General features: G+C 38.3%; 3 protein-coding genes and 1 non-coding gene across 5 annotated transcripts; all 4 read right to left on the bottom strand.

The window, feature by feature from the left end:
- Positions 1-2297: 2297 nt before the first annotated feature.
- On the bottom strand, positions 2298-2368 carry TRNAG-CCC (transfer RNA glycine (anticodon CCC)). Its single transcript has one exon. It is a non-coding gene; the product is annotated as a tRNA-Gly (tRNA).
- Positions 2369-2820: 452 nt separating this feature from the next.
- Positions 2821-8421, bottom strand: LOC103433925 (ATP-dependent DNA helicase Q-like SIM). Of its 2 annotated transcripts, none has more exons than XM_008372222.4 (15): positions 8254-8421; positions 7235-7829; positions 6926-7145; positions 6734-6844; positions 6328-6517; positions 5830-6166; positions 5457-5689; positions 5118-5174; positions 4710-4790; positions 4478-4541; positions 4149-4248; positions 3969-4052; positions 3613-3814; positions 3401-3493; positions 2821-3286 (listed from the first exon to the last, which is right to left on the bottom strand). In XM_008372222.4, the coding sequence occupies exons 2-15, from the start codon at positions 7809-7811 to the stop codon at positions 2933-2935; spliced, it is 2703 nt and encodes a 900-aa protein (XP_008370444.3). In that variant the 5' UTR covers positions 7812-7829; positions 8254-8421; the 3' UTR covers positions 2821-2932. The 2 variants fall into 2 exon arrangements, with proteins under 2 accessions (XP_008370444.3, XP_070676908.1); XM_070820807.1 differs by having other exon boundaries at positions 7235-7662; positions 8254-8402.
- Positions 8422-10275: 1854 nt separating this feature from the next.
- LOC103434089 (heat shock 70 kDa protein BIP3) lies at positions 10276-14289 on the bottom strand. The gene is given in 7 exon segments (XM_029101699.2): positions 10276-10817; positions 11439-11561; positions 11697-11745; positions 11747-11909; positions 13699-13833; positions 13835-13961; positions 14256-14289. Coding segments are annotated over 7 exon segments (1173 nt in total).
- Positions 14290-15601: 1312 nt separating this feature from the next.
- On the bottom strand, positions 15602-19202 carry LOC103433926 (formin-like protein 11). The gene is made up of 4 exons (XM_008372224.4): positions 17240-19202; positions 16967-17157; positions 16617-16852; positions 15602-16477 (listed from the first exon to the last, which is right to left on the bottom strand). Exons 1-4 carry the CDS (start codon positions 18871-18873, stop codon positions 15749-15751), a joined length of 2790 nt encoding a protein of 929 aa, XP_008370446.3. The 5' UTR covers positions 18874-19202; the 3' UTR covers positions 15602-15748.
- Between the last annotated feature and the right edge of the window lie 7279 nt (positions 19203-26481).

The raw sequence follows: 26481 nt of genomic DNA, 5'->3' as shown, positions 1-26481 counted from the left end.
ATAAGAATTCGGAAATCCTTCTCGACCGAGACTTGGATAGGTAACCAGTCGTCCTCGCCGTAGTGCTGTTGATGCCAACGGAAGATGCTGCGAGATCGGCTGATTCTACGGTGACAGAGCTATCTATGCCGACTTAAGATATCACCGGTTGCTTTCACAGTGCTGTTGATGCCAACGGAAGATGTGTCAGCGAAAAAGAAAAAGAAAAATCACAAGTTGTGAGAGTTTGCGCAGGGCAATTTTGTATTGATTTTGTAGGGGCTTTTCCTGATGCACAGCGTCCCCTATTTATAGTACTGAACCTTGAGTCCGAGTTTACATCCTACTCGGACTAGGTTTCCATCTCCGGATCACCTCGACCAATCCTACACCTACTAGGACTATGAACCTAGTCCTTAGCTAAGCTGGATTAGTTTCCTGGATATCCGATCCCGTCGAGACTCCCCATTGCACTAGGATTCGTCCTAACCGCCCTAGGTTTGGACTCCCACGGGTTGACCGATCCATGGTCCTTTTGCCGCCTGGCCTCCTGGGCCGAGAGTGATCCTACCCTCGGCCCAAACTATTATTTTGGGCCCAAACAGGGTAGTAAACTGATATTTACCCAATTTAAATTTTAAGATCTATGTAGTGGATAGACACCAATATCAAAATTTAAACTCATTCAATGATAATAAATAAAGTAATAAACATTATCATCACTTGAGGATAATGAGGAAAAATGCACCCATTCAAAAAGACATGCGTAAATCATTTCCAAATTTATAACACAGCAAAATGTTAAATTATATCAACCCACTAAACTATTTCTACACATAAATGATCACAAAGCTTTTATTGGGATAAATTTTTTAGTGTGTTGAAAACATGATACATCAAGTGACAAAAAACAAGTGGTTGCATATTCGAAAAAGAAAAAAAATCCAACAACTTGTGTTATGATATTTGGTGTACCGGGCTGTATTTTTGGCACACTGAAAAATCTCTCCTCTCTGAGTATTCTTCACGAAATAAAAATATCATGGATTGGTCTTTAAACAAACTTCCTTGAATCATTGGCATTTGGAAATGAAAACTGGTCATTTACTACGTCATAATTAATGATTAATTCCAACATGATCCTATCATTAGCTCCTAATTAATTAACCTGCATGTGTTATCATGGCTACAAGCTGATCATCACTTGGGAAAGAGCAAATGATCTTCATCTGCAACTTCCTCAAATTTGCAGCAAACTCCAAAGCTTCATTCATCGCAGCCCGAGAATCGGCCAACGCCCCCTCGAGCTCCTTATTTATCAAGTAGAACGAGGATATCTGACGTAGAATTTGATCATGCCTCTTTTGAAACCTCGTCGCCCTTTTTTCCGCTTGCTTCAATGCTTCACTGATGATCCTCAGTTTTTCAGTCGTTACTTGTTGCGTACGCCAACTCTTGACGTTTGGCACGAAGAAGAAGAGCGAGGAGGAGAAGCCGATTAGAGCGAAAATTACGCGGCCGAAATCCATGGAGTTGGTGTTCATTTGTTGAAGACTTGAAGAGGAGATGTGAGAAAAAAAATGGAAGAAAGAAGGGAACGTAGTTGAAGGTTCTTTACTTTAAGGGATGGCATTTCAAGTAGAGGTACGTACGATATGGGTTTGCCATATAACTCGTTAAGGAATAATCTTTACTTTTCCTTTTTGCCTGGTATTTCAAGGAAACCTGCCCATCATCTCTAAGAAAGATAATACGTGACATCATCTCCGAAATTATACGAGACCTCTTTATTCTTTGAGACGGGTTAAGGATCTCGACAAACCTTTTCTCAAAAAAGGCGGAGCTTGTTTTATAAGATTGAGGTCATAACTTTAGCCAAAAAAACTTATTTGGATCATTTCATCACGCTTCTGATGAGTACATACCAAATTATGCTACATTCTGTTTAGTTTTGTCCAGGCTTAACAAGTGAAACTTTTTATTGAACATAAGAAATATCAGAGAAAAAAAAAAGACAAAGGAAAGGAAAAAACAATCTACAAAATAACTATACATGGGGTAGCAAAACAGAACCATCAATTTATAATTCAGTGTTTTTGACTTATCCTTTCAGTTTGCCGTAATTATATATAAGTGTCGTACACAAATATACAGATAAACATATATTGATGTTATAAAGTTATTGGCATCAGCAAACAATGGACTCATGTTGGCTCCGCCACTGTGTATTGGTTGTTACTTCATATGTACTAATGTTCTTGTCATCTTAATGAGTACCATGCTGATTGTAAAAAGTATAAAATGTTAAAAAAAACTCGTGCGCATCCAGGGAATCGAACCCTGGTCAGTACCGTGGGAGGGTACTATGATACCACTACACCAGATGCGCTCGTTGTTGAGTGGGTTCTCCGTTTGCATTTTCCTTATATTTGTTTTTCTCAATAACAAATATACATCTTAGAAATTTTGAAATTTGTATGCTCCTAAAAGCTAGACTGATTTCCTCTATAAAAACTGCGCTTAGATATATAAAGACAGTTTATGACACACGTATTAATTTTTTTGCCGATTCACGTGATGTCAATAATAAAGTTGGTTTGGTGACAAAAGAAGCGTCATCAGTTTCACATGAAATTAACAACAAAAGAGGTGATACATACATAATAATTACAAAATTTAAATATCATTTACTTGCTTCACGTGAACGGACATATAAAGCGGGCAGTAGTTACATAAAATAAAGGTTAAATGAAACAGTTTTTTGACACACGTATTAATTTTCTTGTCAGTTCACGTGATGCTGATAATAAAGTTAGTTCGGTGAAAAAGAAGCATCAATGGTTAAACGTGAAATGACAGAAAATGTCACATATGCAAAGCTTTTCATTTCCTTTTTTCACATATTTAAATCCTTGATCACATCACAATGTCTTACATGTAAATTCCAAACTTGTCAATGATTCAAGGACCTTGGCCGGACACTTTTATTGGAGAGTTTGGCCTCTATTCTACCTCGACCAGTTTTCAAACTTGGACTATTTCGTTGCCTTCGTGACTTTCGTCTTCCTCTTTTACCTCCGGAGCTAAATGGTTTTCTGTTGCCTCGAATGCTCTCTAACCGCTGACGCCGAATCTCAGGATCAGCCCAGCCTTTGCCCCAGTCCGAAAAAGTTGAGAAAGATTTAGGTCTGCTTGCAGAGAGTACCATATCCGCTTCAGGGTGAACGTAGAAAGTTTGCTCCGTTTTGGATTTGAGAAACTCCAACCCAAGTTCTGTTAGCTCGGGGAACTTTAGCTGAACGTGTGTCTGCGTAGAATGTTTAAGTCGAAAATGTGAGATCACACCAAGCAAGAAACTGACGCACGTGTGGTGAATCAAGCATGCAGAGAAAGACTTAGCTGATCAAGATAATGTTTGTACCTTTGTATCACCCTCTTTGACGTAGCCTTGACCTTCCACGATTCGAACAAGGCCTTGCCACCAAAGAAGTTCGGTTGCCATAAATTCTTGAGACTGCAAACAGCATCCATGCCCATCGTATGAAAATGACCAAACAATGTGTTAGAATTTGAGTTGCATCTTAAGTGCCACTGCAAGAATTTTAAAGAAGCGGAGAGCGAGAGAGAACCCACCTGCTCCCTTATTTTACTGACAATCATCCTGAGATTTAGCTTTCCCATATACCTCTCATGTCTAATATCAGTACCCATGTCATCATCATATAAACCGGTCCTGTATTTACTTGAATGATGAGCAGCAATAACCTGCATTAGGAGATCCGTCTCCTTCCTCAAATTTTGCAGTTCGGGGGGTCCATTTACACACACATCACAGCTGCATTGAAGCAAATTGATTAATATGCATAAAATATGAAAAACCGTCACGCACGAGTAAAGATAAAACACATTAAAAATAAACTGGCCAAAAGCAAACTCTGGTGAAGAAAATATACAAAACAGAACCTCAAAAGAGGAGAAATGATACATACAAGAGACACTTTTCATTACTGAAATCCTCCCCGAAGTACTCCACAAGTTTTTTAGCCCGACAGCATGAAGAATTCATTCCATACCTGCAAGTAAACAGAGAAGCATAGAATACCGGTCCTGTATTTGCCTGCAAGCGTGTGAAACAAACAAGGTTGCAAGGAGATGTATTTAACATAAACCTGAAACAATCTGATAACATCTTATATGCTTGCTTTGTCTGCTCTTCACTTCTTCGACTCGGCAAAAGTGACGGAGCTCTTGTTAAGTTTGCAAATAAAACTGCTCAAGAGAAACAGACGAGGTTTAAGTCCAATCCCGCAATCTGGACTTCAGAACAAAAGTCACATTTAACAATGCAAATATAAGGAGAAAAAGCAGATATGTTTCAAGCAGAATATACATGAGCTTGGAATGCATAAAGTTAGCTTATGTCACAAAGAGAAATATAAGGTTAAAATTTTCAACTAACTTAACCTAGTTACAGCTCATATTCTGAAAATCAACTTACTGCAGTCGGCTAATTTTCCATCTCTACCCGCTCGACCAGCTTCTTGATAGTATGCTTCCAAACTCTATAATAGAGCAAAATGTTATAAGAAGCTCACACACAGCAGTGTATAGTTAAGTAATAAACCAATAGCTGTAGTCCGCATATAACTGCGTAAACAAAGAAGCAAACTACTGAATCTATGTTTAGTTAGAACAAACAAAATGAAGCAAAACTAGAGTAAGAAGATCACCTGTGGCCAGCCATAGTGGATGATTCTTCGGACATTTAGTTTGTCAATTCCCATTCCAAATGCAATTGTTGCAACAACAACCTACAATGGGAGGAAAATAATTTTAATGTCGAGTTTAGATTCCCCACCTTTTCTCTTCAATACTTGGTTTTTAAGTTTAAGATGATTATTTTTCAGAACTTAATGGATCATTAATGAACACAAATGAAACTATAAACCTCAAGTTGCTAAATTGAAATTTATTAACAAATGCCTCAAACAAATTCCAATGCTTAACAGGTGATCCAGCATATGCATAAAAAATCTGTTTAAGTTTTAGATGTGATATACATATACGTATACATATAGAGCACAGAACAATCAGGAATTCAACATTTTTAGCATCTTCCGTAAGCCTGAAATTCATACCTCTAAAGTATTTTCATGAAACATCTTGTGGACCTGCCTTAGGTGCGACTTTGGCAACTGGAGAAAAATTAAACCCACATATATGTTAGCAAACAAGAGATAGACTTCAGTGGCAGCATGGAGTATCTTCAATTTAGCAATTGGATAGCAAACAAGAGATAGACTTCACTGGCAGCATGGATCATCTTTAAGTTAGCAATTGGATAATGAGTAGAATTCAATAATGAACTAGCATGATAGGAAAGTCAAAAAAATCCATCACCAACATTCATCTAGAAGAGAACACTAGAATAATATGCATTTATAAAAACCTGCAACTGTCATAAATCCATGACGTACCGCTGCATTATAGGCAGCAGCTTTCACCCCGCACCGACAAAGATAATTTGCAATGCTCAACGTTCCCTTTCTAGTAGGAACATATATGATGGTTGACCCTTTCTGTAAAGGCTCTTGCACAAGTCTTAGTCTTTCTTCCGGTTTATTTGGCAGATCAGTTATATTAGATCTAGTTTCTTTTCTAGTATTCCAGTCATCACGAACAGTTTGTCTCAAGAATTCACCGCAGCTAACTGTATGAAAAGATAAGTGCATTGAACAATAATCATATCTGACAACTATCAAGTCTATTACTGATATCACAGGAGTCCTAGATCATATAACAAAGGAAAGGATAAGAGAGAAAAATAATAGAAATTGCAAATAACAATACCATCCCAATCATTCACGCTCTGGAAGATGTCAAGGTCATTTTCCAAGTAGTCAACTGACAGCTCCCTTCCCTTTGAAGCACTTGAACCATTTTCCTGGGATGAACTTGCTTCATCATCTCTGTCAGAGAAGTCATCCTCAATATTGGCCAAATCATCCTGAGAAATGCTATCTGCCTCTGATATGGTATTATTAGCAGAGCAATTCAGGAGGTCGTTTATTTCTTGTGACATGATCATTTTTTTCTTTTCACCTGTTTTTCTCTTTCCAGTATACATGTCTACCAATTCACGGAAATCATCCTCATAAGTTGATGCAGATGTTCTACTATGTTGTACCTGTAAGTTATGATAAAAGTAAATGGATGAAGAATATAAGAAATTATCATAACTGGAATCTATGATTTATCCATGCAGAACAAAACCCTCTGCTGATAATTTTATTAAAAGAACCTAAAATAAGACTAAAACTTTTTCTAAAACTAATACAATAAACTTACCTTAAATCTTAGATTTGGCCGGAAAAAGGAAGTTAGCACAACCTTTGTTTCCTTTGACATGGACAATGACTTAAGAATGTCTTCCCGGACCTGAATTGTGGCAGTAGCAGTCAATGCCATCAGTGGTATATCATATTTTAAGAATTTTACCTTGCAAGCACTGAAGTTCTTTCGCAACTCAGACAATTTCCTGAAACATTTGGAAATACGTGTCAAGGAAACATGATAACTTTCGAATCCAAAAGAACTAAAATGATGCCATACCGATTTGGAGGCTAGATCCAAATGACTAATAATGCTCATGTCATCTATGCCCACGTTTAGGACATGCATCAGTCATTCCTAAATCCAACCATTAATTTGTAGTGGTGTATATGATGCACTTGTAAACAGACATCTGGCAAACCTGTAGTCAGGCCGAAAATCATGCCCCCACTTCGAAACACAATGGACTTCATCAATAGCGAAAAGTGCGATTCCACGATTTTCTGCTAATTTTTGAAGTGGCTTTATCAGTCTGTAGCACGATAGATTGCAATTTCTCAGACACTTCAAGACATTAGTAAAACAAAAGCCACTTAATAAAGAAGTCTCTTACCTCAAGATAGTTTCAGGACAAACATATACTATGTCGTACATCCCTGTCATTGCTTTGTTTTCCACAGTACTATCTGGTTGCCCAGATCCAAGAAAGCAAGCAGAAACCCCATGTTTTGCCAGCTTTAAGCATTGATCGTGCATCAAGCTTATCAACGGTGAAATCACCACCACCACCTTCCCTGTCAACAGTGCTGGAATCTGGAAGCACAGAGATTTACCTGCATAAAAGGTAATTATGAGTAAATGTAGCCAACCATCTAACAGAAAGATAAGGAAAACAGACACAAAAATAAGCAAGAAATAATACCAGACCCTGTTGCGGCAAGAACAAGAGAATCTCGGTGAGCCATCCAAGCAGCCAAGACTTCCTTCTGGAAACTTTTTAATGATGAATAACCAAAATGCTTTTGCAAGAGACTGTTAGCTGTCTTCTCCCAATCTGATTGAATGTCCAGGCAATCCGATGCAGACGATTCTGTCAAGACTTCAACACTATGATCCACACCAGAAGGAGGTCTCTCACATTGTTCTACAGAAGCACATAGTTTTGATCCAGAAACAGAAACGTCAGGTACAACCTCAGTCTTAATCCGTTTTGGTCTACCGGTGGAATGAAAATGATCCAGTATGCTAGACTGTCGAATTTGACCCGGAGCAGTAAAAGCCCTTTTCCCCAAAGCCTTCACATTCCTTGTGGTGCATCTTGAACTACTCAATGCTCCCTGATTGTTTCTACTACAACCATTCAATACATAATCCAATGCATCATCAAATGAAGGGCCTACTTCTTTTACAGCATCTACGACAGCGGAATTCTCAAATCCCATATCAAGCAGTTTCGCAATGACTTCATCTTCATCAGATGAGAAGCCATTGACATTCATGGCCACGAAAAATGCTCTCTAGCGAAAATTTACGAAACCAAAAGTCAAACATGCATCAAAATGCAAACCAGAAAAACCGGATTCCCATATGAAAATACGATTCCAAATCCAATTGAAATTAATTTTCAATTCAATTTCTCGTTTTTACTAACAAAAAAGGGATCTTGCTCTTGCCCTTAAATTTAATTACCTCAATGAACAAAAGAAAATTAAAACAAGTTCTAATTTTTAATTTCTTCATAAGAAAACTGATTCGACTAATCGACAATGGTGTGAGATTCACCTTGAGCAATCAAAGTTCAATGGTGAAAATTAAAATTAAAACACACCAAGAATAATTCCACGTATTCAATTAATTAATAATTAAGCAAAAATTGAAGAAAGATATGTACACTAATCAAGATTAAAACTCAAAAGACGAAAATCGAAAGCATGAGCTTACTTTAGCCCTTCAGCCCGCGCAACGGCGCAAGCGCTCTCTTTTCTCTGGGAAGTTGGGAACTCACCCCGCCAAACTCCGAAGTTGGGAATTTTGAAGTGGAGGCGTTTCGCGTGTATTGTCTTCTCTCATCCTACGTCATGTCGTCCGTCCGTCTTGCGTCAGTAAAATGACAACATTAATAGTTGATAATACAAATATAGGCTCAATTAGCCAACACTATTCTCTCCGGATCGTCTTTGTAAGGATCTCGGGAATTCGTGAATTATGTATGTTCATCATATATTATGCAGACAGTTTTTGTCAGGTATTGTTTGTATTCAATTTTAAATAAAATGATTTCTGACAGTAAGATGTACGATAAACAGACATGATTCACTAATCTCTGGAATCCTCAAAAAGATGATCCGTATTCCTCAATTAGGAATGGTTTCAAAATCATGAAGCGCTTTTCGAAAAAGAAAAAAATTTTGAGTTCCAAAAACATTTGAAGTATTTTCTACAAGAAACACTTTATGTGTTTTTTTTTCTTCCTATAAACACTTAAATGTTTTTCCATGATTTATTTGTATTTTTGTTAAAGATCAATTTCACAAACATTTTTACAAAAGACGCTTTTAACTATTTTAAAAAACACTTCCAACCAAACTCATAGATAATTTAACTCGGACACAACCTATTGCTTCTCACGCATTGTTCCATCAAAATCTACTTGCACTGGTGTAGGATAAATCGAAAAAAAATTCCAATTTTCATTCAATATTAAAAAGTTGTAATTAAAGTTCAAATATACATCTTACTAGACTTAGGGCTGGTTTGGTATTGATGTGTTTTGAAAAAAAAACTGTTTCTGCTGTACTGTAAGAATAAGCTCATTTTTGCTGTTTCACGTTTAATTTCAGCTTTTTTTCACCCAAAATTGTGAAAATAAGTTGTTTTTAAGTGTTTACCAAACACTTTTTTGAGCTCAGTTTTTTTTTATAAAAGCACCTCAGTACCAAACCAGTACTTACTCTAATTCTTGGAGTAAAACTTAAATTTTAGGTTCTAAATCTATCTCAACTTGCTGTCAACCCTTGTGGGTCAAATATGAGTTTTAACCCCAAACTCAATTTTGGGGCAAATTTAGCCCAAGATTCCACTCGGTTAGTGTGTTGGGCCCACCATATGTGTATTTTTTTTTAGTTTTGTATTTACAAATTTATTGAATCCAACATCTAAGAGCATCTCCAAATGAGATGTCAAAATTGCCATGTAGACATACAACAGTAAAAAATGGTAGCAAACTCTCTCCAACTGAACCTTCAATTTCTTAGGTAGCGCTGAGTCATTTGAAGGCAAAGTCTTTTGCAATCAAATTTGATAGCAGATGTCAAATTTATTAAATGATATTTTAACATATTAATATAATATATAATAAATATTGTTATGTTTTTGAAATATTTGATTGGTTGCCTTAATCATTGGACTCTGTTTGTACCATACTTGACCAATCCCGAAACTACCGAGCACCGGCCAACGCTATACTGTCAAGGACCCAGAAGAGTTCCCCTTCGACCAGGAGGCCAATCACTACTCGACACGTGTCAAGATTAGAAGCCAATCAGAGCGCAGCACGTGTCGACATCAAGAACCAATCATAACATGACACATGTCAATGTGACAAAGCTACAAGTTTTTCTATAAATAGGGGTCATTCCCCCACAATATTGGCTAATGCCATTTGTGTTAAATCATTCATAAGAACTCACTAAATTGAGAGCTTGATCCCTTGTACTTGTGTAAGCCCTTCACTACTAATAAGAACTCCTCTACTCCGTGGACGTAGCCAATCTGGGTGAACCACGTACATCCTGTGTTTGCTTCTCTGTCTCTATTCATTTACGTACTTATCCTCACTAGTGACCGAAGCAACCAAGCGAAGGTCACAAAACCTGACACTTTCTGTTGTACCAAAGTCTTCGCTGATTTTGTGCATCAACAGACTCCAAAAAAGATAAAAAGCTTATTAAATGACATTATTATTTAACATATCGGGAACAAAATATTATACAAAATGTCAATTGAAACAGTCCAATTACCCTTGGTTTCTTCCCCGCCTTCGCCACTGAGAACTCCACCTTGAACTGCAGCACTGTATGCAACAGCCTTATCAGGATTGACCCCCTTGCTTGGCTCTTTCCCATCGAAGAAGTCTTTCAACATCTCTTGCACCTTAGGAATTCGGGTACTCCCTCCAACGAGGACAATCTCGTGAATATCTTTCTTCTTCAGGCCTGCATCTTCTAAAGCCTTCTTTACCGGTCTCATGATCTTCTTGAACAAGTCCATGTTCCTTTCGAAGTTTCCCGAGAGCCTTGGGTCCTTGCTAATATCCTTGTTATATTTCTTCTTGATGAACTTGATGACGTAGTCCATCACTCCATGGTCGAAGTCCTCTCCTCCCAAGTGAGTGTCTCCACTCATAGACCTCACCTCAAACACGCCGTTATCCATTGTCAAGATGCTAACATCAAATGTACCACCACCAAGATCGTAAACTAATTAATATGTGTTGTGATTGGCTCATATTTTGAGCTGGCAACAATGAAGTGATATGTGTTTGCTTTCGGTGGAAATATCACATGGTGTGGGCTGCATGAAAGTTGCAGACAAGTGTTGCAAAGTAAAATCAAAAGTGGGTTTGCCTTTTGACTTTGGGAGCATTGCAAGAAATGTGATGATGACTTGGCCTTTATTTAATGCAAGGAAATGTTTGCATTAGGTGTGCTTGCCGAGGGAGAAGGTTTGCATCAGAAAAGCATCCAAGGTGGAGAGAGCATTCGACTCTCCCATGGGAAAGGTTGAACATGGGTTGAGAGAAAATCAAGAGAGCTAGAGTGAAAAGTATTATAGTGAAAGAACTCTTGGGGTAGAATGAGGCTCTTGGAAAATTTTATGAGTGGGTGTGCAAGGAATTCAGGATTGGGTTATGTTGATTTAACTCATGTGTACTTGTACTGTTATTCTCATAGTGAATAGCAATATCTCTCCGGGGACGTAGGCATGATTTTGCCGAACCTCGTAAATTTCTCAGTGTCTTTATTTCTTGCATTTTATTCTGTTCAACTGAGTGTGATTTGGTGAGGTTGTAATTTGAATCTCGTTTCCGCACTAACGAACGGGCTAAGGCACAACAATATGTTATTCTCTTCTTTCTTGTCGGATCATAATGGTTGCGGCTGTAGGCTCGTTGATCATCCGAGCCACATTGAGCCCGGCAATGATGCCCGCATCCTTGGTAACCTGCCTCTGCGCATCATTGAAATAAGCTACAAGAACCAATCAAAAGCAACCCATCAAACCAACGAACACAATAACATAATCACTATGTTTTCTCGTTGTATTATGTAATAACCATCCGCAGAACTATAGAAGATTTAAGTGAGGAAATTTTCGAGCATCACCTGGAACGGTTACCACGGCGTCTTTGATTTTCTTCCCGAGGTAGGCCTCCGGCGGTTTCCTTCATCTTACCCAAAATCACAGCACTTATTTCCTCAGGGCTAAAAACCTTGGTTTCACCTTTAACGTTCACATGCATGTAAGGCTTCCCATCTTCGTTCACAGCTTTGTAACGTAAAAACTTAATATCTCTTTGAACATCTGGATCATCAAACCTACTGTTTGGATCAAAACTTAAACTTTGGGCTCGGGGGAAGTTGGCCCAAAGAGCATCCTAAAAGGAAGAACCCCAGTCAAGGCCAGTCAAAACCCAGCCGAAGTCCAGAAGACAGGAGAAGCCCGTTTCTGACTAGGTGCAGGCCATGCAGACTACTTGCTCACCTACCCAATGGCCAAGTGGTATAGACCAGCCAGCTAATCAGCCCAAAAAGTACTTTTTAATGGCAGTACAAGTAAATAGCTGATGAGTCACTATCCTTCAAACTACATTCGGGCAAGATTATTGCTACAGGAGGCCAAGCCAAAGTGTCTATAAAAGGAGAAAGAGAAGTCAGAATCAAGGACACTCAAACAAACAAACAAAAGCCAGATTTGCCTTCAAAACGAAGCTGTAGTCAGCCCAAACCTTCATCCCTTTCGGGATAAACCCTTTGTAATAGCTCTGATACCCTGCTCAAAGCCTGCTGTAGTATCGATTTTCTTTCTGCAAACTCATTTCCCAACCCCTTTTCTAAGCCTTCAAACCTTCTGTTAACCCACAAAGATAGGAAGTTGCAAGACGACCAGCCTTGCCCGACCTGCTTTGTTTTTGTTTTTTTCATTCATTAGCCTAGCAATATGTTGTATACTTCAAGTTGTATCCAAGTTATTTCTAGTAATATGGCTATTAAAAGACTCTCTCAGCACTTGAATCTGATTTGAATATGTCTTCACAGTTCAAACCAGATCTAAGTTCTAAGCCCTCGGGCATATAAGATTTGATCACCCTAAAAGTCCTTGGCCTCAAGGCATAAAAAAGAACCTGATGTGGACTTAACCCATCCACTACAAGCTTTGATAACAAGAAGTCCGAAGTTACTTGGGGCGCAAGTAATCGACCTGCCACTTGGTTTTATTTCTGTTATATTATGATGACCATATAACGTTCGAGTACATGATGAATTCTGATGGGAAGCCTCAAGGCCTATTCAAGGCTCCACAAATGCACCTATTTGGATTCATCATATTTCTCGGGCAAAAACATTGAGTATAGAAGGGTTTCTGATGGGAAGCCTCAAAGCCTATTCAAGGCCCCACAAAGGCACCTATTTGGATTCATTCTGCTCTTTGAGCTCAGGTAATTAGAAGTATGATGGTTATAAGACTCATATAACATACAAAAGGAACCTTATGTGTTTGAGTACTAAGTTAGTTATTTACGGGAAGCTTCAAGGCCTACACCTAAGGCCCCACAAAGGCACCTGTCAATAACTAACATAGTCTCTCGAATATATATAATTAAAACTCAAACATCTGTTCTACATTTACCATGTTGAAGATGGTAGTGGCACGCCTAAGCAATTCAAAGTTAATCTTGATCGTGAGCCTCAAGGCCTACATTCAAGGCCCCACAAAGGCACATTTCAAAGTTAACTCTGTCCTTCTTTTTCAGCCTTGCCCAACAAGCCTTGCCCGACAGGCTTTGCCCGACAAGCCCGCCATTAAAGCAGAAGCCCGACAGAAAGCATCAACCGGCGCCAACCTCTCGGGGAGCTGTGTGCTCGTCGGCCAGGAAGCATTCCCCACGGAAATTCCCACCACGAACACCTACAAATCAAAACACCGAATTGAACAAAACCCAATTAAGTTCATAATCCAAATTAAACACACAGATAATCCACAACATCTTCCAATCCAAGTACCATGTAAAGTTGCTTAAATTCTTCCCATCTAAGTTCATAATCCAAATTAAACACACAGATAAACCACATCCCCTTCCAAATAAGTTAATAATCCAAATTAAACACACATAAAATCAGTCTCTTTCGCCCAATGAGCCGCTTGACGTCAGAAATGGTGCGTTCTGCGTTGAGAGGGGCTTGATTCGTGGCCGCCTCTCCGATCAGACGCACCGTATCAGTGAATGCGACCCAGGAGGGCGCCTTGATCGTTCGCATGACCGTTCTTGTACACTCCCACACAGGAATACGTTGTTCCGAGATCGATTCCGATCAGAGTCCCAAACTTGGATGAATCATAGGCCGCTACTGCTATTCCACACAGGAATTCTACCCACAAGCCAAAATTAGAAAGAACAATTCTTCAGCAAATATATGAAAATAAATAAACTAGAAATTTTACGTGCATGATGTTATGTTCTTAAAACCGAGCACATGTTAGTTGTAGACTTAAAATGAGTCGCATGTTGATACATTTTGTTAACGACAATGACATGTTATACATTACCGATGACAGATTAACGTTCGTTCTTTAGTATTTGTCACTCAATAAAAAAAGTAAGACGTTCGTTTCATAGCCAGACTAGTTAAGAAATTAACATAAAAGATTTGATTATGTTGTACCTGAAACAAAGAGAAGTAGAAACGCGAACGACATTCTTGGATCATCTTCGCCTCCATTGATTTCCTTGTTTTTTTTTAAGTTGAGATTTTTGTGTTTGGGAATTTGAATTCTGAGTGTGAAAGATGAAGGTTGAAGGGGTTTTTATAAAGAAAATTAACGAAAAGTTAAAAAAAAAAGTTTTAATAATACTAGAGAAAGGTAAAAATGTGGTTTTTCGTTAAAACTAAACAGTACCGGAAATGTTTCGTTTAAACTTCATTATTATATACTGTGGGGCCCTGTGCGGCAATGTTTATGTCGTGCATACTATTGGCCAATGGCGATGCGCCACGTTGGCAATTTTATCAGTGCACGTTGCTGCCTTGGGACAAGGATTGTCTGCCTTCCTTGTTCCTATGCCCTCCTGTTTGTGTGGTCACGGTTAAGCTACGTCAACATTTTATATTACTATTTATTTTTGTCTTATTATCTCTATAAAAAACATTATAAAATGTTGATGTGGCTTAACCGTGATCACACAAAACAGGAGAGTACGGGAACAAGGAGGGCAGACAATCCTTGTCCGCTGCCTTGTTGCTGGGAAATGTCAAATGGCGTATGGGAGGTTGACGCGTGGAGTCTGTTGGGATCCAGACTGTTCTTGAATTGTAAAGACGGGAAAAAAGGCGTGCGGGGAGTGCATGGCAGTTGGAGGGTAAAATGGGTATCGGACGAAAGAACGAGGGTGTTATAGTAATTTGGACGCTTTGTTTCAGATGTCTAATTGGGTCTTTGAGTCTGGGCTGGGCTGGACCACAATTGCTTTGTTTTTATTATGGCCCATTATCACTTTGACCACACGGAAGCCCAAATCATTCCAACATGACATGACAACCTTAGTGGTGGAGAAATTCTTGAGTTCCGGCAGTCGTCCACGTCATCCGTCATCTGAAAAGACACGTGGGACCTCGACATTCAGGTCTACCAAAATGGGACCAGGTGTGGGAACCGGATGAAGGAGAAATTCTCTTCACTAAGCTTAAATTTTAATAGCGTCACTGTTCAATAAATATTTGTCACGTGTTTAAAAAGTGCATTATCTATCTAATTGATTGGTAACATGTTATTGATTGATTCTCTTTGTATGTTTCTTAGGCGAACTAGTTGATGTGCACAATTACTCACACCAAGATTATCTTTTAACTTTCTATTTCATATTAAGTTCTCCTAATACTTTAAAGCGTGTCAAATTGGCACAAAAGGAAAAATGTATCACCTATTCCGTTACTTTTTCATCACTCAAATGAACAAAATAACCCTCGATTTGACAGAAAAATTGACAGATTTGACGATATGAAACGACACATTTTGGATGAGGTAATGAAATTCATATCCAACGCAGCCTTAAGGCCGAAACCCTACATACAAAATTCAAAACCAGGTTAACGTTCTTGCTTAGTGAATGAAAATCCATCATATGAACACACCAAAACAATCTCACAAAATCTACAGCCTATTTGAATGGAGCCAGAGGATTTGGAGTGCGTGGAGCTTTTGAGCTTCTAAGCTCTTTACAAACATGATCCAACATTCCCAAAAAGTCCCTAACAATCACGAAAATCCGAAGCGGATTCGCTTCTTCCTTGCTCACATTCCCGTGAAAATATTCTGTTATCTCCTTCACCTGTGACAGAACCCTACTCTCATCACCCTGCAACTCTCTCAAATGTTCCTCTGCATAACATATGAACGATTTCATCGAATTGACCAAATTACCACTGTTCTCATCCATGCACAACTCCTTGTGTATGAGATGTTTGATGTTCTCCATTCCATCGGAGAGATTTGATACACTGCTTGCAAGAACATCCAAGTCCAATGTGGCTGTTTTCTTCGCGTTGTAGAGCTCGGTGCTGAGGCCGGAAACTAGGTCAAGCCCCATTCTTCTGTAGTCTTCTTCTTTCTCTTCTAGGGTTTTGGTTTTGTTCTTCTGGCTGATCTTCCCCATGATGCTGTCCGAAACTCGAATCCCTTCTGTCCGTATTATTTCTTGCACAACAAAATGTAGCAATGTGGTTTTTCCATCGGTTCCTTTTACATCGGAGAGCTTGAGGAGAGTGTCTAGCTTGAATGCTTTGGCACCTCCTCGGATCGTTCCAACATTCATCCGGTTTCCTGTTTTCAACACCGCTTCGAGTAGCTTCAAGAAGAGCCTGCTTGACCTCAGTTCCTTACAGGCCTCCTATAAACCATAATTTACACAAAAGAAAAAGATTATTTTGTGCTCAAATATGTTTCTTGTTGTATAATAAAAGCGGATCTAGCAGAAGCGCTTATAAACAGAAGGCTTCTTACATAAGTATATTCCCAAACAGGCCTACCTCTAGCACTGAAAAGGAGTTCCTAAGGTGAACCACCTCATCTTCAAACGTTTCTCTGTAAAGCATTGCTTCAACTCGTTGGAAAGCGAAAGGTACTCTAAGCACCGCCTTCACAAACTTCTCCGCTGACCCGAGTTCATTGATGTCTCCTTTGTAGCCGGTGAGCTTACCCTCTTCCTCCTTGGTGAGTTCCATCCTCACGAGCGCTTCCAGTTGTTGTAGGCGCAAGCCATTTCCTGTTAATGTCGTAATCTTGTTAGGTTTTGGTTGTTTATAGTACCAGTCCGGCTCTGTGAAAGACGTCCTGATTTGGTAAAGTATATTTATAAGTTTAGGAGTTGCATATATACCTTGCACTAGTGCTTCACATACTTGATCAGCGGTTGAATTCAGGGCTTTCGAGAGTATGGTTATGTTCTGTAGTCTTTTCGGCTCAAGAACATGCTTGCTTGGAGAAGGGCTCTTGCTCTTTGCTTCATCATTCTTCATTGAGCCTTGTAGATTGTATCCGAAAAGCGATTCAATCATTTCCTCATCCAGCCTGTTTCAAGACTCATAATCAGGTCAAGGTTTTAAGCAGAAAAGTAGATACCAAGACACATCTGAAACATAATGTAACTTACTCGAACGAGCTTGATCTCAGTTTGTCCCACACCATAGAATGATCCGGTGCAGCTCTGACTTTGTCCCAATGCAACGGCTTCAGTTTAGGCAGGGGAGTTCCATCTTTCCCCAGTGGTGTAGCCTGAGGGAGGGGTGGAGGAGGAGGACCTTTCAAAAAGCTATTATTCGCTTTCGAAAAGGGAGGTGGGCAGGGTGGTGGAGGAATTGGAGGTGGAGTTTCTGAAGGTCTAGAGGAGTTCTGAGGCGAAACAGAAAATCCGCCTTCAGGGGTTTGATTTGATCCACAAGAAGAACCTGATTTTCTTGGCGGTGATAGATTTTGCAATGTAGAAGACGAGCACGAAGCTTTCGATGCAATTCTAGTTGATCTGGGAGAAGAATAAAAATGAGGAAAATGTTTGATTGGTGGTGGGGGTGGAGGAGGTGGTGCTGGAGGAGCGTTGACATTCTTTTCGCAATTGGAAGAGCACGGTGCAATCAGAAGTTTGGATTCTTTATTTCGGATTATGGTTTCTGGTTGATCTGGTAAGTTTATAGAAGGTGCTTCTAAACAAGGTTCTATGTTCGACACATTTGTGGAGAGAACATCTGATGAGTCACCTAGGCTACCAGCTGAGGCATTTGAAAGGCGGATGTTGGATGAATTCGAATTGTCGAAAGAATGGAAAGATTCATCATCGGAAGAATACGAATCAACAGGAATAATTTTGTCACCGGTTGCGGAATTAGCACAATCAGAGGCATATTTCACTGCCTCTGCAATTATATCCTCGTGAACAGACATAATTTCCCCAGTGGAAGAACTACTACAAGCATCGTCGAATTCCGATTTCATCACTTGTTGATTTGTTTCTTCCCTCTCAAGCAATGTATGATTTCGTGACGTAATTACAGTTTCGCAAGTTTCTTTGGAACAAGAAATATGGTGCTGTTGCTGCTCTAAATCCAACCCTAACGAATCAGGATAAATGAGATCAGAACTAGTGGTGGTGGTGGCAGCATTTAGTTTCACCTTGCTTGGTGATTTAGCTCCTCCGTTTTGGCCGAAAACCGAAATCACGCTCGTGGGTTTCTTCTTATGTTTCCTCTGCTTCCTGCAACCCCAAACGATGCCGAGCACACAAATCACAACCGCAGCTCCCGCAGAAACAAGAACCGGTACAAGTATCCTCGCCATTCCGCCTCTGTCTTCTCTGTGAATGTCTTGAGGCTTTGAGGTTGAGCGCAGGCGATGCGGATGATGCGAATGCGCATGGATGTGGGGCGCCGGAGAAGGAGCAGGAGCGGGAGCGGGAGCTGGACTCGGAGCTTCAGCTTCACTGTAGGGCGACGGAGAAGGAGAAGGAGAAACATTTCCACTGTCGGCAGCTGACGGCGTTCGCTTGTGGAAGCTGTTCAGTCCGAGTAAAGCTCTGAACTTTTCGACAACCGGAACTGCATTCTCTTCATCTTCCCCGGAAACTCTGTGAATCTGTAAGTTTTGGGGAGCCTCGGCATTGTCCTCCATGAAATGCAGGTGGTGTTGCAGGCCATGAACATTGAAGCATTCCTCTGCTGCATTGTGTAATGACAGGAGAAAAGATATGATGAAAAAGATCATAAGGAGGAGAATCTGAGAGAAAATATATGCCATTTTTCTCTCTCTCTCTCAACCCAAAAATCATCAAAGCACCAATCTAACTTTCTGATTATAAATCATCTTCTTTTTTGTTCATTTATTTGGAACAGAAGGGAAAAACAAAAAGTTCTTTGGGTGGGTATAGCAGAATAGGTGGTGTGCAATGAAGGTATTGCAGAGAGAGAGAGAGAGAGAGAGAGAGAGGAGGGAGGGAGGGAGGGAGGAGTGAGGGAGAGACTTTAATGCTACTCCAAGGAACCCCTGAGCCTGGCAGTTGAAGGTGTACTGACCATTCTTTTACTTCTGTGTTCATGCAAATCTTATCTCTTCTCACCTCCATTAATGCCTCTGCAAAAACATTTTTAATTTAATAAAGAGCTGGTGATATAGTGGTAAATGACGGATTACGAATTTTTTTAAAATTAAAAACTAGTGGTCACATGTTAGAAACTCGATGTTGATGTGGAAGTCAGACTTATGGTTAGGGAAATGTTGAAATGCTTCTGTGAGTCTTCCCAACCTCCACAAGAGATGTATAATCGTAGTTTGCCACCACTTATCCTTATTTTGAAAAAAAAAAAAAACACATTTAATTTGCTTCCTATATGTCTCTCAAACAATGTTCTATCTAAACCCTAATTTTAACACAATTTTTAGCCTACTTTTTTTCTCTTTAAATATTTTTTAGTTAAGGAAAGTTGAAGATGTTTCTGCTATATATTCCTCAATTACCAATCATGAAGTTGATCATTTTTTTTTTCAGAAAGTTTTAGTGATGATTTACAAGTTCATGAAGGCCACTGTACATGTTAAATGAGTCATGGGATTTGCAGTTGAACGTGGCTTTTTTAGTAGAGACAACTCATCAAAACAAAACAAGGCTTCGTGGGTCCCATTTTGTTTTTTCCCTACCTAACTCTATACATTGAAGATTTTACCATGCAATTTTTTTGGGACCAACAGTTTCGTCATTACAATTTATTTTTTGGAGGCAGAGTAGATTCACATAGCCACTTCAACTTTCCCATAACCATCATGGTGTGACTCACTAACGCCAAAAATGTTCAATAGGTGGTTAAAATTCTATTATGCATTGATGTATTGCAAAAATGTTCAATAAGTCATCAGCAGATTGAAAAATGAATGGTAATTTATTTTTAGATTATTTAGGATCGATAATAAATCACCATTTTAAGTGTATTAGTGTCAATTCTTATTAACAAATTCAAGGGGGGATGATCTCAATTTTTAGTCACCAAGTTCCATGATGTATTGCCACATTGTCTTGTAGGATCTTGCATGAAAGAAGCCATTACAAGACTAGTTAGGGACATCATCTTCCTGGCGTCTTCGTTTCATACGAATACGATGCTCTCTCCCTATGTAGAGCGGGATGGCACCAGTTCTCTCCAACCCTTATAATCGCAGAGCGGAATATACAAAGAGAGCGGACCATCACTTTCCCATGTGATCTTCGGAAGCCAAAAGGAAAACATCAAGTGTAAAATGATAAGATCTTGATGGGTGCCAAATTATGGGATGCTTAAAAGTTTATTAGCAACTGCTTGTCCCTTTCTCTATTTCTAATGTATTGCTCACATATTCTTGCTTTTGAACTTGCATCCAAATTTCAGTGGGATTAATGTTGGTTTTTCACGACCTAATTCAATGTGTCATTAGCTTCTGCGTTGTCCCTTTCACCTAACCACAGAGAGAGAGAAGAGGAGACTCAAAGCTACAAGACAGAGACTACCTGCATGTCGTGCTAACCTTAGTGGTTGCTTAGAATTTAACACTGTGCAGTGGGGGACCTTACCTTACCATGTTACTTCATGCACCACTTTCTTTTGGGAACAATTAGCCTGCACTGCAAGGCTACAACCAATTTGTTACCTAAGTTACTGAAAAAGCATAGAATATTTAGCTTAAGAAGTTAGTACCATTTGTAGAAACATCATAGTTTAATATGCATAAACTGTTCTTTTTGTAATTTTAATTAATTGCTTTCGTATATATTCACACTCTAGTTTGCAGTTAAGTAAGAATGTCTCGTTTGTAAGGAGTCAAGCAATCTTTTTGAAATGAAAGGTTGAGTCGAAATTTCAAGTTGTGTTTTATCCATCATCTTCAGCACGCGATTTGATCAACTTACATATTTTCTCCTTTGTATAGAGTAATTTAGACTGATGGTTAGTTTCACATATATTTTTCTGGAAGCGGAGCCCGCTTGGATTTGCTCATGTAAAGTGCGCCTCATTTTGCGAGCCACATTTTTCATGTGTTGAGACCGCCTTGTTTAGTGTGATAGAAGCTTAGCTTGTCTCATTTTTCGTTACGGAGCCTGCCTCATTTTCTGTGCTCTCGGGTTCCCCTCGTTTAGCATGCTTGAAGTGCATCTCATTTTATGAGCCACGTTTTTCGTGTGCCGAGCCCGCCGCATTTTACGTGCATTGAGCCCTTGTTTTTCATGCATAGAGCTTGACGGAATACGCCTCATTTTGCGTGCACAGAGCCCACCTCGTTTTTTGAAAACATGGGTTTGCCTCATTCTGTGTGTAGAGTCCGCCTTGTTTTACGTGTTATATTTTTTCGTGCACCGACCTCAACTCATTTTGAGAGCTATAAGTCCGTCTCATTTTCTGTGAGCAGAGCCCGCTTCATTTTTTGTGCGCCCGAGTTCGCCTCGTTCTGTGTCCGCAGAGTCCGCCTTGTTTTGCAGGTGCGGAAATCGCATTTTTTTGCACCCACCAAGTAGGACTTCAGGGAAATGTTTTGCATGGAAGTGAAGAAAAATGTTGCAAGACCTTTGGATGTAATCCCACCGTTTATTAGGTCTTGGAACTAATTTTTTTTTATATAGATTTTTAAGTTGAAAAGTAGAAAAAATAATATAAATTAGTATCAAGGCCCCCAAAGAGATTTGTGGTGTTGAAATTTTTTGGAATGTCCTAAATTAATTTTTAAAAACATGTGTAGCGAATAGAATGACTCAAATTTTGGCTTATAATAAATCTTGTAAAAGTTATCAAAGTCGATTGGAAAACGTGGGTTATAACTCATAGTTTTTGTGAACAAAATTGAAGTTTTTAGTTTTAGAAAATATTTTGCATGAGAATGAACAAAAATGTTGCAAGACATTTGGATGTGATCATACCGTTTATTAGGTCTCAAAACTATTTTTTATTGATTTTTAAAGTTGAAAAAATAGAAAAAAAATAATATAAACTAATCGTGAGGTCCCCAAGGAGACTTATAGGTATCGAAAATCTTTAGAATGTCCTAAATTAATTTTAAAAAACATATAGTACAAGTAAAATAACTCAAATTTTGGCTTATAATTAATTTTGTAAATGTTCTCAAAATCGATTCAAAAACTTGAGTTATATGTCCATTGAATGTACCATAATTGTCCCCTTGGCCATACCATAATTGTCCCCTAGGCCATACCATGTCTGTCTTTCAATACAAACATGATGTACGGTCACAGCTTTTACTTGAAAAAATATGATTCACTATTCTTTTGCTCAAACCTCATGCTGCTCCGGTTGGTCATTGTTTCATTTCATGCTAATATGTAGTAAGTTAATTCTTAGTCATGATATATTGCTTTCGTTAATTGTTTTCAGCAGATATTGGTCTAGTCTCCCCGCTTGTTTTACTTTTCTTTTTTCTTCATATTATTAATAAAATCAAGTAGAGGGGAACGGGCGAGGGGTTTTCTAGGTGCAACGGTTCTTTCTTTTTCGGGGGAGGGTTGGTGCCTTGACATGACTGTTGACGAATGATCAATCTCGCCTAATTCCTCTCTACAAAATTTACATAAAAAAAATAAAATGGTGAATGTAGTTTAGTTTTGGTCAAAAAGATGATGTATTGGGATAGTCAATGGGTGCCCATGGATACTCCATATATTCGTCATCATCACAAACACAAATATCACCACTCTTCACTACATTAACACATATCTACACGTAAATAAACTTCCATTTAACTAAATAGGGGAAAATGATCGTCTCCGGATCCCTTCCACCTAATCCTCTTCATCAAACAATCCGGGCTTTTGAAATTTGACCCAACGGCTAAAAACACAGGCCCATTTTAAAAATTATAATAATTTTAGCTGTTAGATCAAATTTCAAAGATCCAAATTGTTTGATAAGGAGAATTAGATGAAATGGATCTAAAGATGACCCCTTTCCCTAAATAGGTACCCATTGACCAACCGGGTACAGAGTCAGTTGCTAACCCAGAAGCAGGTCCCAACTGAAGAGCACAACCCTACACGGCATACGGCAGTGGTACAGGAGGCTGGCCTACTTGATGGCCTACTTGATGGAGGACAACTGGAGGAGGATTGGGGTCATTGCCCCATGGATTTCAATACTTTTGGACCACTTCACTTCGAAATTCATTCAGTATAAGAATCGGGCCATGTTTGATGTAATGGGCTATTGTGTGTTTATAGCTAAGGGTGGAGCTGAGACCCTCAAGTTCAACATGGCCCTAATTCTTCTACCAATTTGTGGAAATTCAATTACTTGGGTGAGAAGCAAGACCAAGCTACGGGTTATAGTCCCTTTTGATGACAATATCAATTTTCATAAGTTAAGATGCTAAAAAACTTTACCTAGATGTCCCTAATGAATAATGTTATCAATAAATGTGATGCATGTTACATTATTGATAACATGTCGACACATGTTATAGCATCTGTTTATACCATACTTAGAACCTCCGTATTTAGATCTTGTATAAATACTTGGGGAACTCAAATGTAATTATGTAATAAAGGAAGTGACAAATATGTAATAAGTGAAGAGCCCTTATTCTATAAAATGACCCCTCACCCTCACAATTGAGGAGGGCCTGACCCTGACCCTCAGAGGCCAATTCTTAGGCCATACCCTCACCCCTCTCAGAGCTCTCATCCTCACAAAGAAGCTCTCTCTCTCCCTCTTCAACATCTCAGAAATACAATATTAGTGTAGACGTAACCCAAACCTTGGGGTGAACCACTATATATCTTGTGTTATTTACTTTCTTGCAGATTCACGGTCGGATTTACGTTGTTCCAAGACCTCTTTGGTTTTGTGCATCAACAGCATCGATGACACATGCAACATGTTCTTCAATAAGAAAAATGTTCGTTTTATAGTATGACTAATGCTAGTTATCTGAAACTGTTTAGGTGATCGCATTTGGGATCCTAGTTGGAGTTGAGCTATATGTCGGTTCACATTTGACATGTGACTTTTGTAGACCATTACACTCGACCGATGATGAATTTAAGCCGATTAAGCTGTTTTACGGGACCAATTGGCCAGACGACTATTGGTGGTTCGTGTTTTCAATAGTGCTTCAGTGGTGTCTATATATTGCTTTCAATTATAACCTTGCTATGTCCATTTATTGTCACAGATGTAGATGTATAAGGCTGTTCCAGTCCTACTCTACGCATGTGAGGGCTTGATTCGTGCATATTCAGATCGGGCTAAAAAACTGTTAACATTTTGAAGGTCCGTTCGAAAGTTGATCAACTTCTTTCTCACCATGAACATCTTTATCGAAAGGATAAATACAAGCACTATTTATTGTTTTGGTCAAATCTTTGATTAATATTTCGGGTTCCAGTTTATCCTGGAAATGTTTTGGCACTGCATATGTCAAAACCTCAAAGATTCAAATACACTCGTGGGCGGTATATCTATGTAAATTGTTCAGTGTTTTTTTATTCAAAATGGTCTTTGAAATTGACATATTTCTTCATTTTAATCTTTGAAATTTAAAATCGATGGAAGTAGTATTTGAGATTGTCCACTACCAATCATTTTTGTCATTCTATGAGAAATTTCTATTAAATTGAGAGTATTTTATCAAATCAACCGCTCCCCTTTAACTGATGGTTTCTTCAACTTAACAAAGATTTTTCACAGAAAAACCAAAATGATTGACGGTGGATAGTCTCAGAGACTACTTCTATCGATTTTTAATCTCAAAGACCAAAGTGAGAAGTTATGTTAATTTCAATGACCATTTTGGCTAAAAAGCTAATTGTTCAACTACATCCCCATTTCATTGGTAATTTTCTGTACGCATAATTTTCATCATCATTAATATTTGCTTACTACTACATTACTAATACAAAGTAAATCCATGCATGAACATGATGATTTAGTCTACCGATACTTAGTATTGGTTTGATACTGAGGTGGTTTTATAAAAAGTGGGTATCAAAAAAAGTTGAGCCCAAAAAGGTATCTGATAAACACTTAAAAACAACTTATTTTCACAATTTTAGGTGAAAAAAAGCTGAAAACGTGAAGCAACAAAAATGAGTTTATTCTCACAGCACAGCAGAAGCAGTTTTTTTTTTCTTTTCAAAACACAACAATACCAAACCAGCCCTTAGTCTAAATTTTGATTTTAAATGTTATAAACGACAGTAATTGATAAAAAATAAAAATAAAAATAAAAGATAAAGCTATTGATAGCCAGAATTGATGTGTTTTATAGGCATCTATTCTCGATTACTTCGGCTCCCGGAGACGATTATTCACATTCAAACATAAGGTGATTGGATATCATAGCTCAAACAACTTTTCTCTAAGGTAATTTCATGTGTATAAATGATGCAGACAAAGTAGCACTTGCACACAGGAATTATTGTGATAAAATTCATGTACGAGGAAGTCCATGCAGTGCATTAAAATGTAACTTTGGCTTTATAATATTTCGTGTTCATTAGGATTATCTAAAAGTCATCGTAAGTATTTGGTAATAGGCTCATTGTATTGGGATTAATTGTGGGTTCACGCCCAAAAAAAAGTGGGTTAATTAAGCTTTATATTTATGCCAATATTTAACAAAACCAAGAAGTAAAAAATTGTTTATCTTGTTTTGCATTTAGAAAAGTGATTTCCGCACATTATACTCTGCTTCTGCAAACTTGTATAATTTTTTACCTCTAGAGTAAATAAAATGAAGAAAAATTAAGAGATAAAATTAAACAAAATTGTGTAGGATTAGAAATAAAATAAAGAAAAATTAAGGGTTTGTTTAGATGTGAATTTAAAATAACTGTAAACGCTTTTAGGAAAAATGTTTTTGGGTTCCAAAAGCATTTAAGTGTTTTTTACAAGAAGCACTAGTTTTGTGCTTCTTCCAAGAAGCACTTTAAGTGCATTTCCAAGATTTACTAACATTTTTACTAATGATTGTTTTTTTAAATATTTTCATCAAAAACGCTTTCAGTCATTTTAAAAACACATTCAAACGAGTTCGAAGTTGGTTTTCTTATGTCCTTTTGCTGCAGGAGTAATTTACTGTGGTGTACATGGATTACTTGGGGAGTTAAAGAGGTTACTTAGGATTTTTCCCGGAAAACCGAGACCAAATTTTATTTCCATAAAAGAACTTTTAAATTGACTTCCTTATGCAACTTTCCCTTTTGGGTATAAACGTAATGAGCAAACAATTATGTAAATTAATTCTATATTCTTATTAATTTTTTAATTTCAATTTTCTAGTTGTACCGTTGCAGACTATAATATGTAGAAGATTTGTAATTTTTTTTAGGTCAAACTAAATAAATTTTATTAATAAAAAAGCTAGTACAAGATCTCA

The sequence above is a fragment of the Malus domestica genome, chromosome 04 (assembly GCF_042453785.1).
Source record: "Malus domestica chromosome 04, GDT2T_hap1".
Classification (NCBI taxonomy): Eukaryota; Viridiplantae; Streptophyta; class Magnoliopsida; order Rosales; family Rosaceae; genus Malus; species Malus domestica.
This window is presented reverse-complemented; position numbering and strand designations above follow the sequence as displayed.